The 12500-nt window shown below is 45.8% G+C and overlaps 1 protein-coding gene across 1 annotated transcript in view; it reads left to right on the forward strand.

Annotated features, from left to right (window-relative positions):
* The window catches only part of bambia (BMP and activin membrane-bound inhibitor homolog a), a 5132-nt gene extending 2076 nt beyond the window's left edge, over positions 1–3056 (forward strand). Inside the window, 3 exon segments of the mRNA XM_079259429.1 lie at positions 594–694; positions 696–870; positions 2171–3056. Of these exon segments, the coding sequence (XP_079115555.1) occupies positions 594–694; positions 696–870; positions 2171–2586 (692 nt within the window). The 3' untranslated portion in view covers positions 2587–3056.
* Positions 3057–12500: the final 9444 nt, after the last annotated feature.

Below are 12500 nucleotides of genomic sequence, written 5' to 3' on the forward strand. Positions count from 1 at the left end.
GGAGGAGCCTGGATTCAGGGACCTGGATGGAGGAGCCTGGATTCAGGGACCTGGATTCAGGGACCTGGATGGAGGAGCCTGGATTCAGGGACCTGGATTCAGGGACCTGGATTCAGGGACCTGGATGGAGGAGCCTGGATTCAGGGACCTGGATGGAGGAGCCTGGATTCAGGGACCTGGATTCAGGACCTGGATTCAGGGACCTGGATGGAGGAGCCTGGATTCAGGGACCTGGATTCAGGGACCTGGATTCAGGGACCTGGATGGAGGAGCCTGGATTCAGGGACCTGGATGGAGGAGCCTGGATTCAGGGACCTGGATTTCAGGGACCTGGATGGAGGAGCCTGGATTCAGGGACCTGGATTCAGGGACCCTGGATGGAGGAGCCTGGATTCAGGGACCTGGATTCAGGGACCTGGATGGAGGAGCCTGGACGTCTCTGGAAGCTCCCTGAAGCCTCCTGTCTGTTTCCTGCAGCAGATACTTTGGGGGATGAGCGTGCCGCGTCGGGGGGTGGTGCTGAAAGCGGACCCGAGGTGTTGACGTGGTTTTTAGGGACGTCTGACACTAACCTGTCTGTCCTGCCTCCCCAGGAGAGATCCGATGCTACTGCGACGCTCCGCACTGCGTGGCCACAGGATACATGTGTAAATCCGAACTGAACGCCTGCTTCACCAAGGTGCTGGACCCCGCTCAGCGTCAACTCCCCCCTCACCCACGGGTGTGTAGACCCCGTCGCCAACGCCGCAGACATCTGCAGCAGCAGCCAAAAGGACACCCAGACGGGGGCTCTGACGCTGGAGTGTTGCCATGACGACATGTGCAACTACAGAGGCCTGCATGACCTGGCCCACACCAGGGACTCTGCAGGTAAGGACCCTGAAGCGGTGGCGGTCGGGATGTGGGCGGCCCCTCCCGGTTTTGCAGCGTCATGCTGACTCACTTTGACTTTTAACGGGCTGCAGCGCTGAGCCTGGGAAGGCAGCGAGTTTACCTTTAAGCACTTGGAAAGAGATCAGATGTGTTTTTTTTTCTTTTATTACATGTTCGCCGTGTTATTTTCCCAGTGAGAAGGAATCTGCTTCCCAGGAGAAGTTTTTACATGTAGGAATACTGGTTTGTTGGGCAATGAAAGGGTGCACGGAAAGACGGGAGTAGTTGCTCTCCGGGGGGGATTTTCTGTTGTGACCCAGAGACAGAGCAGCTCAACGGGTTATTTAGTCAAACTAACCCTTTAGACTCACTTATATACCTATATACCCGCCATCCTGCTCCTCTGGGAAAGTCATGTGACCCTCCAGCTGGTCTACGGAGGTTTTCCAGTGTTTCTATCCGTCCAGGAGGTTTACAATCCAGACACAACATGTAGTGTTTATTCAGAGACTCTAGATGGTAAATCCACCATTATTTATCACATCTTCATCACCATCACCACCATGTTGCTAAGAGACCTCTATTTTCACCTGGACATGATGATGAAGACACTTCCTGTCAGACTTTCCACCAATCAGAGAGCTTAAACTGACGGTAACGTCCAATCAGGAGCAGCCAAAGATCAACAAGTGATGAGAAAAGCAGGAAAATAATGATCCTCTATGGCTGGAATAAAGCCAAGAAGATGTTTGGGATGCAGCTGAGGTGGAGGTGCTGCAGTGAGGACAGCAGGTAGATAGTAGCAGGAAGACGTGTGTAAATTGTGTGTGTGTGTGTGTGTGTGTGTGTGTGTGTGTGTGTGTGTGTGTGTGTGTGTGTGTGTGTGTGTGTGTGTGTGTGTGTTTCAGATGAGAAAAGGCTTGGTCACTGCTGATCTGTGTGTTATTTCTACAAACTCCTGGTTGCTCTTTATGCGGCTTTATCTCTTCATACGTTCATTTTACATCATTTTATCCTCACAATCTGACGGCTGAGGCTGGAAACGTCACGTCTCCATGGAAACGTCACGTCTCCATGGAAACGCCACGTCTCCATGGAAACGCCACGTCTCCATGGAAACGTCACGTCTACAGGCTGACTGGGGTCTAAAGGGTTAAACTCTACATGCAGTTTTAAGGGAGGTTTGAGGTTTAGAATCTGGTTCTGGGATTCAGATCCGGATTCTAAACTCAGATGAGACTCATGTTCTTTACTTCGACGCGTCCGTTCTCGGTGTAACTGCTTTGTTCTGACGCAGATATCCGGTACCAGTCCGACGGCGGGAACAGGAACCTGGTGACCCGGGTTCAGGAGCTGGCCTCGGCCAAGGAGGTGTGGTTCCGGGCGGCGGTGATCGCCGTGCCCATCGCCGGCGGCCTCATCCTGGTGCTGCTCATCATGCTGGCCCTGCGGATGCTGCGCAGCGAGAACAAGCGGCTGCAGGACCAGCGGCAGCAGATGCTGTCCCGCCTCCACTACAGCTTCCACGGACACCACACCAAGAAGGGTCACGTGGCCAAGCTGGACCTGGAGTGCATGGTCCCCGTGACGGGCCACGAGAACTGCTGCCTGACCTGCGACAAGATGAGGCAGGCGGACCTGGGCAACGATAAAATCCTGTCGCTGGTGCACTGGGGGATGTACAGCGGCCACGGCAAGCTGGAGTTTGTATGATGAAATAAGGGGACGACAGCCAGGACGGCCTCCTTGTTTAACTTCAGACAGACGTTCCTGCTTCTCCTGGGCCGGCCTGCCGGCCTGTGTGTGTGGGAACGACGCAGACTGATCTCACGCCATGTGGTTTTTGCTAGACGAGCACTTTACTTGAAGCTAAAGAGGCAGAGCTGTATTTAAACTGGAGCGAGGTGGAGTCGGCGTTTCGGCCCTGCTCCGGAGGATCCTGGACTTCTCCACACTGAAGGATTCCAAATTTGTCTTATTTGCACATTTGTGAAAAGCAGAAAAGTTTGAGGAGGATTTTTACACTGACCAGGGTACGAAAAGACTCGAGGAGTAAAAAGATGCCGTGTTTTACGTGCACACTCCTCCATCTTCACGCTTATTGTAAAGATTCTAAATTTATCTATATATTTTTGTCTGATGAAACTGACCTGTGTGTGTTAGTGTGTGTGTGTGTGTGTGTGTGTTTGTGCATGGATGTGTGTGTGTGTGTGGGTGTGTGTCATCCTCTCTGTGATCAAACTAAAAGCTTGATCGAGTGTGAAAGAAAAAAAACTTCCATTAAAAGTGATTTTTTTATTTATTTGAGGGTTCGATCTTTTTTCTTTCTGCTCTGGTTTTATACAGTTCTCCTGTTCCACCATCAGGATGTGGTTCAGCGTGGTCCTGCTGGACCGGTTCTCCTGTTCCACCGTCAGGATGTGGTTCAGCGTGGTCCTGCTGGACCGGTTCTCCTGTTCCACCGTCAGGATGTGGTCCAGCGTGGTCCTGCTGGACCAGTTCTCCTGTTCCACCATCAGGATGTGGTTCAGCTTGGTCCTGCTGGACCAGTTCTCCTGTTCCACCATCAGGATGTGGTTCAGCTTGGTCCTGCTGGACCAGTTCTCCTGTTCCACCGTCAGGATGTGGTCCAGCGTGGTCCTGCTGGACCGGTTCTCCTGTTCCACCGTCAGGATGTGGTTCAGCGTGGTCCTACTGGACCGGTTCTCCTGTTCCACCGTCAGGATGTGGTCCAGCGTGGTCCTACTGGACCGGTTCTCCTGTTCCACCGTCAGGATGTGGTCCAGCGTGGTCCTGCTGGACCGGTTCTCCTGTTCCACCATCAGGATGTGGTCCAGCGTGGTCCTGCTGGACCGGTTCTCCTGTTCCACCGTCAGGATGTGGTTCAGCGTGGTCCTGCTGGACCGGTTCTCCTGTTCCACCGTCAGGATGTGGTCCAGCGTGGTCCTGCTGGACCGGTTCTCCTGTTCCACCGTCAGGATGTGGTTCAGCGTGGTCCTACTGGACCGGTTCTCCTGTTCCACCGTCAGGATGTGGTCCAGCGTGGTCCTGCTGGACCGGTTCTCCTGTTCCACCGTCAGGATGTGGTCCAGCGTGGTCCTGCTGGACCGGTTCTCCTGTTCCACCATCAGGATGTGGTCCAGCGTGGTCCTGCTGGACCGGTTCTCCTGTTCCACCGTCAGGATGTGGTCCAGCGTGGTCCTGCTGGACCGGTGCTCCTGAATCTTTTGATGATAGGACATTTGTAGGTGGATCTTAAAAGTCAGAGAAACATTTTTCTGAAATTGTTCCAATGTTTTGATCCAGTTTGTCTCAGACCGGTGAAGTTCTGTCCTTCTTAACATCAGAGAGACTCTTCCTCTCTGAAATGCTCCTTTTACACCGTCACGTTACCGACCTGTTGCTAGTTAACCTAGTTAGTTGTCAAATGCTTCTCCAGCATTCTTTGAGTTACATCAAATACAATCATAAGATATATTGAATTATTTTTAGCTTTTTCATTTCAATCTTTTGCAAGTTAAAGGGCACCGTGTCTCCTTTATGACAGAAAAGGTTCCAGAACGTGTGTTTTGGTTTATTTCCTTTTTATTAGATGAAAAAAAAAGATAATATCGTTCATATCTTTTCTTTCCATTAATCAAACCTTTATCTTTATTTATTGGACAAACCTGGACTTCTTACTCTGATTGCATTGTGAGCAGCTCAGTCTGGACTTGAGGTTTCCAACATGAGGGTTGAGGCCCTTCAGGTGGACACCAGGTGAAAATTAAAGGTCACCTGGTGTTGGCATCGTTTTGTAAAATACTTCAGAAGTTCGGTTTATTTCTTTGGAATAAATCATTACAGTAAAAAGCAACATTTCTGGTTAAAGTGTTAAAAGTTGTGAAAACACGTCTTCAGTTTTTTTCCGCTCCAGTTGAAGTTCCTGCCGAACACGGACGGAAACCAGCAGAGGAATGGAACGCCGTCCGTGACGGCTTGTTTGGAGTCTGAGGTCAGGTCTCCGTCGCGTCCGTCTTCTGACTTTCCAAACTCCTCCTGAGTATTTACGTTTCCAGGAGTCGCGACGTGCCACCGCAACAGTCGGCGCATTATGAGCCGCCTGCAGCACAGAAAACAGGAATCGTTCGAGTTGAAAAGTTCACATCTTATGGTTTCCATGGTTACCGTGGCAACTTGGAGAGGTCCACATCAGCAGACGGCGTGCGTATCAGAGCTGAGCCTTGTTTCTTTTCATTAGGACGACAGGAAAACACTTTAGCAGCTCACCACTCCAGGCCGTTTGCATTAGCAAGGCTCGACCCGGCCCGGTCCTCCCCCAGGACTATTAGCCGCTAATAATAATGTCCTCCAGCTGCCATGGCAGTCTAAATGTGACCTCTATTTGCTTTAGCCTCATTCCTGGCCGTTGCTGCAGAAATGTGACTTTCTAAAGGAGATTCTAGTCTTATCTGCTCCGCCGAGGATCTGAACCCAGAAATAACCTCGTTCTGCTCGCCACGCCGAACCCCGACCAGGACGTCGCCTCATTAAGACGGCGCTGCGCGCCCCATGACAGTGATTAGTCCCAACAAGGTCAGTGAATCCAGAAAGGTTCCAGTGAGGTAACAAAAACAAGTGCATGTGCCACGCCGGCCGCCACGGCCCCCCCGCCGCCCCCTCCAGCAGTCATTAGCATCAGTTTTTTTCTGCAGTACAAACCAGTTAAACTGTTTGGATTGACATGGCACCACCGCCTCCCAACGGCTTCCATCAGAAGCAGCCCAGCGAGTTTTAAAGCAACGGCACTCCTCCCCCCACCGCTGATTACCGGCCTGAAAGTCCGTGTTTTCCTCAGGTGGGCCGCGTTCCTGCAGCAGCGTGTCGGAGTGGTCCTGAAAAGCTTTGTGCTGCTGTCGCGATGGCAGCTCATGGAACAATATATGAAGTGTGAACACACATGGAACCTGTTAACACCGGAACACGGTCACAGAAACACACCTCCTGGGGTCGTAACAGGCCTTTCCTCAAACCCCCACACGTTGTCTTTCCTGCTGCACTTTCATTCAATCCGCTGCTTTATTCAAACCTTTAAACAAACTTAAATTGTTATCTTTTATTCAGGAACTTCTGAAATGATGCGGAAGTCTCCGAGCAGCAGACACGACTGCAGCGTCGCAGCTCTGACATCCTTTACATGATGTTACGTCACTTTTACTGGTTGTTTGACTGGGTTCTCGTCCTCCTTCCACTCTTCCTTTTGGGAAACAGATGAAAAGAAGTCACTTTTTGATTCTACTCTTGTTCTCTATCTCGCTTCCTGCATCCTACCTCCCTCCTCATCAGGACGACTGCGTTGCTAGCCGTGTTTACAATCGACGAAACATTCAGATTAACCATTTAATTCTGTAAATATGTTTAATACAGAAAACGGAGCAATACCACCAGAAACCACCGGGGGCAGTGTTGAGACACACAACCAACTAAAGAAATAAACCAGAGAAGAAGAGACTGCCAAATAAAAATCACTTGAAGAAGATGCAAAAGTTGAGAACAGCAAAACAGTTTTTAGTTTTCTTCTGGTGTTTTTGGATTGTTGTGAACAACTTTATAGCGGTGTGTTCGCTCAGGACTGCCCACTAGTGGACGAACTGACCTAACAACCACGGCAACATAAAAGACGCATGGAAGTATGATGGCATAGACGTATGACAGCGTTTGCAACGAACGTCTCCGTTTACATAAGGAAGCTGAAATGGGACTTGACTTTGCGTAAGATTTAATAAGAATTTAAAAAGAAAGTGAAATCCGTAAAATGGTGAAGAATCGTGTAAATCTGGAAAGCCAGAAGTTTTGCTCATGTCGAAATGATTTATTCTTTTTAAACGTGCGATGCGCCCTGTGATGGACTGGCGAGCTGTCCAGAGTGTACCCTGCCTTGTACCCAAAGACTGCTGGGATAGGCTCCAGCTTCCCTACAAAGCTTAACTAAGCGGTTAGGATGATGAATGAATGAATGAACGAGCGTTACCTGCATCATGGTGGAATCGACTTTCTCAGGGTCCATTTAAAGACTACAGATCTGATTCAGACTCATTTTAAGGCGTTTTGCACAGATAAACAGGTAAACACGACGAATCACATCTGAGATCCAGCAGATGTTCTCCAGCAGCAGAAGACCACAGCGGGTTCCCTCCTGTCAGTAAGAACAGGAAACTGAGGCTACAATTCACACAGACTCACCAGAACTGGACAATAGAAGATGGAGAAACGTTGCTGGTCTGATGAGTCTCCAGTTCAGCTCCACATTCACATGGTAGGATCAGAATCTGCTGGAAACATCATGACAACATGGATCCATCCTGCTGGGTGGAATGATGGGGATTTCCCAACTCTTTTTGGGCCTGTTTCCCCCAACGGGTCCAGTTCTGTGCAGAGATGAGGCAGAAACTGTGATTATTTACCTGGTAAATGTGTTTACATCACAGTATTTTCATTTAATAGATTGCAGAGAATGCATGAAAGCTGCTGGATGAATCCACAGCAGCTTCAGTAAAAGGCTCCAGTGTGAAGCAGCTGCGGTCTTAAATCATATCACTGACACTTGAAAGCTGTTTACCATTTCCAAACCACAAACAAATAGAGACATTCCAGAAAATAAACACGACTAGTCGTTCCGGGAGACAAAAAACGAGGATTTCTGATGGAGAAATGTGGATGCGTGGTGAGAGTATTCATCCTCTGTGGTGACAGACATCCGCTGGAATAAGACTCGATATAAATATTTAGTTCATTCATTTCCTTCTAGTGGATAAAACTGCGTCTTCATCATTACCCCCCCATCTAAACATTTACCCCGGCTTGTTGTTAACATTTAGATCTAAATCTGACCAAGGAGAAAAATAATAATGTTGGGAATGTTTACTGGACGGATTGAGCCTCCTTAAGTTAAATGTCACTGGGAGCAAGTGGAAAAGTTTTTCTGTTTCACGCTGCAACGTCCCCAGGAGGCGTGCTCCACCTCGTCCTCCTCAGGATGGCCCTACCTGTCAGCCGAGGGCCCCTGAAGGCAGATGGCTGAACAATGCGATGCTGCTTTCACCGGCAGAAATGCTCAAGCGCTCGTCTCCCTCCAGATGACATGAAAAGGATTCTGTACATTACTGCCTTGTTGTATCATCCCCTGCAGTATTATAGGATTACTCTGTTCACTTTGTACTTAGACATTTTTGCTGATATTTATTTCTCACATGGTCATACAAAAGGTAAAACAAGACCTTACAGTACAAAAACAAAACAATACAGAGCACCATGCTCGAAAAGGAGCAGGAAAAAGACAGTTTCTTGTAATATCTGCCTCTTTTTTCTTTAAAAGAAACATATCTATATAAGCTCCCCTTGGCAAAATAAATTTGCTCAGCAGAACACAGCATCCAGAACATCAGTCTGCTTGCTTAAATGCTGGATAAGACTATTAAAAAAAAAAAAAGAGAGAAACATAACGCACCAGTAAATGGTTATTTGATTTTCTTCGCAATACTCATTGTCATAGCATAGCATGCCATATGTCTTAAGTTCTTCACTTTATAAATGGATAATTTCTCACATTTTTACTGTTTGTGATAATTTCGACAAATTAAATTAAATTTCTCATACATAGAGTTATGTACAGTCACATTCACATGTACATAGATGTATATACATACATGTACATGTATAAATATGCACACATGAAACATGTACATATACAGACAGACATGCACTTACATACATTATACATAAATCACAGTAATTCTGTCCTGTATGTTTGTGATATATGTTTTTTTTTTAGGATATTTTTAAATTTGATAAGAGGAGGACATAAGTTCACATTTCACTTAAGTTGCTCCACAGTTTAACTCCACTGGTTGTGATTTAATGGTATTTAGTTTGTGTGTTTACTTTATCTGCTTTTAGGAAGCATGTACCTCGTAGTGCATATGAACTCTCCCTCATCTGAAACAACCCCTGGATACTTTGTGGTACTTTTTTATGAATTACTGAATACATGAATTGTATGATTTTGAAATTGACCTGATCTCTGAATTTGAGAGCTTTCAAGTTCAGTAGGAACTGTGACATCATCTTGTCCTGATTGGTGGGTTCTGTTGCTGTCCTGCAGTTGAAGCTGGATTTTCTTTGATCCTGGTAACTTCGGGGTTAACCCGGCGTTTCCTGTACTGTTAGGCAGGTTCGCATTTCAATCACCATGGTAACTTACACTAAACCTGCTCTGGTTATGCTGTGGATAAGAGACGAACTAGTTTAAAACACCAAATCCTGACCAATCATTCTCTAGGTAAATGGCCGTCCTTTCTGTGCCTAACATGAAATATATGGAAGGAAAGAAAGGAACTGAGGAAGCTCTGCCTAAAACATCTGTTTATTTTGTCCGATGATTTAATATTCTATAACCTGCCAAATTTACGCATTCCGCTATGTTCTGAGAGCTGTCCTATCTGGCTGTTGCTATGACAACAGTGTCGCTTTTTGACGCGGACCATGATTGAATTCTTCGTATATGTCAAGAATAACTGTCTTCATCACAACGAAGCTCCTCTGCGTGCCTGTGATTGGTCTCTTGCTGCAAACTCCGCCCCTTTCATGTGAACCTCCAATGATCAATGGAAAACTCTGCGTTAAATGGTGATATCAAAATGTTCCATGTTGATATCATATCATATATATAATATCATATCATATCAAATAATATCACATCACATCACATCACATATCATATCATATCATATCATATCATATCACATCATAGCATACCGTACCGTACCGTATCGTATCGTATCGTATCGTATCGTATCGTATCGTATCGTATCATACTGTACCGTACCGTACCGTATCGTATTGTACCATATCATATTGTACAGTATCGTATTGTACAGTATCGTATCGTACCGTATCATACTGTATCATATCATACCGTTCCGTATCATACCGTATCGTATCGTATTGTACCGTATCATACTGTATCATACCGTACCATACCGTACCGTATTGTATCGTATTGTATCATACTGTACCGTACTGTACCGTACCGTATCGTACCGTATCGTACCGTATCGTATCGTACTGTATCGTATCGTACCGTATTGTATCGTACCGTACCGTACCGTACCATATCATACCGTACCGTATCGCATCATACTGTACCGTATGGTATTGTATGGTATTGTATCGTACGATAGCATAGCATAGCATAGCATACCACACCAAATCATATATCGTATCGTATCGTATCGTGTCGTATTGTACCATAGCATAGCATAGTATACCATACCATACATTTATCATACTTTTTCACCAGCATTGATACCAATATTGATACATCTTGCCCCCTAAAGGAAAATCAAACTATTCAGGGAGCATCTTTAATGCGAGGGGAATATGAAACATAAAATTCATTCATAAAAGTTTTCAAAACAACCAGAAATTATACTGATGACTAAATTAAACAAACATAATGAAACAAGTCATTTAAAATGATAATAAAAAGATTATTTACATTTATAGAATAAAAACATGTAACCAGTAAAATATCAAAACAAAATGATCATGATTAACAGTATCAGCGTCAACATGACACCTGATAGGCTCGCGTCATCATGTGACACAGAAGGAATGAAATTAAATTAAAAAATACTTCATTAATCTCCAAATGGAAATTCAATATTGTAGTAGATAATAATTAACTTGAGGAGGTCTTGTTCCGGAGGCTGATGGCTGCTGGCAGGAATGATCTTCTGTATCTTTCAGTCTTACATCGGACCTGAAGAAGCCTCTCACTGAACACACTTTGTTGTTTCATCACTGTGTTGTGGAGAGGGTGTGAAGAATCCTCCATCATCTTCATCAGCTTGTGCAGCATTCTTCTTTGGACAATCAGTTACTCCAAGCACAGAAGCAGCTTTCTGGATCAGTTTGTTGATTCTCTTCAAGTCTCTGGTTCTGATGCTACTACCCCAGCAGACACGCTGTGGCTGGACTTTGCATGTAATTTATGGCATAAAATACTCAGAAGTGAAAACAAACGGCACACTTTTTATCAGCTGAGTTCTATTTTGATACTAAAAGAAGTATTAAATCGGATATTTTGACTGGCAGATACTGAGGATCAATAGGCCCACATGTCCTGCTTGTCCTGATCCTGAATAACTGGGAAGTTAACTCATGTGACGGTAACGTATTTGTGTCCTAGTCGAGCTTCATCGTACTGGCTTCTGTTTATTTTGTAGTTTATCTCCATGATGGTTCTGTGTATTCATCTGTCGTCTTTCTGTCTCATTGTTTTCTGTTTTATTTTGTAGTTCTCGTGCATTACATCCTGTTTTACTTCCTGTCCTCTACACCTGGTTTCATTGGCTAATTTTCTTCACCTGCTCCTCGTCTGGTTTGCTTGTGTACCTTCTGGGTTTCATGTGCTCCATGCCAGATCATCTTCTTGTATGAATCTGCTTCTTAGTGCAGCCATGTTTTTGTTATTGACCCCACCATTATTTTGATTAAACCTCTTGTTCCTACACCTGCCTGCCTCTTCACCCTGCGTTTGGGTCCTTGTCCTGGTTTAACATTTGGATTGGACCAAAGTTCCTGGCGAAGACTCAACCAACTGAAACAAACATAAAAACTCAGTAATTTAGTGTTTGGGTGAGTGTTTCTTTGCTAATGAATCTTATAACTTTTGAAAGTTTACTTATTTAGTCTTTTAATGGAGCATCATTTGTAAGGAAAATGTATTTGCAGTGAAAAATCTTGTTTTGAGCTTCAGGTGTGGTGTGACAACATTAGCTGTTAGCATGGACCCTGCTTCCGCGTTCAGCTGGACTGTAGGAAGGAGAAGATGTGGAAATGCTGCTGAATGATAGCATAAATAAGAAAATAAAATGAAAACAGATAAACATCCAACGTTAAACCATGTTACTTCAGGGTTTCGGGTGAAGACGGTTCGCTAAACGTGACAAAAAGTGTCTTTAAAACCTTCTGAGCTAAAAGCAGTCGAGTCAAGCGGCTGCCACCGCGTTTCAGGGTTTTAATCATTCATGGTTCTTCTCTTTTAGTTTTTGTCACGTCACAGAAACATTAAAGCTCCAGAGGCTCATCAGAGTGAAGTAAGACGCCGCCAGCAGCATGTGAGTTGAGCTAACTTTAACTCCAGCTAATGTTTGCTCGGATGTCTTGGCGAATGAAGGAATCTTCCAGATGAAGGACGGCACGATGGAGTGAAACAGCCGGTTGTGGTTTGTTTACACCAGAGCTGCCGCTAACCGGCAGCAGGAGGAAGCGCACCCATAGGTGAAGCGACCATTATTGGATGATAATGGCTGCCTTGAGGCCTGGCAGCAGGCCATCTCTGTCTACCTAGCGCAGACGTGCAGCTTGAGCTGGCAGCAGAGCCTCGGGACGTGATGCTGTGATGTGTGCTGATCCCAGGGATTAGCGAGCTGAAAGCAGAGCAGCTTGTGTCTTCCTGACAGTGAGACTCGAGCTCCACCAGAGTTTAGGAAGTGGTCTGAAACAACATGCGGTTGGTGACATACTGTCTCCCAGACTTTGTACATTAAAGCTGCTGAAGTTGGAGGTTTAATCCTGCACAGATG

The sequence above is a fragment of the Telmatherina bonti genome (assembly GCF_933228915.1).
Source record: "Telmatherina bonti genome assembly, chromosome: 20".
NCBI classification, from domain to species: Eukaryota; Metazoa; Chordata; class Actinopteri; order Atheriniformes; family Telmatherinidae; genus Telmatherina; species Telmatherina bonti.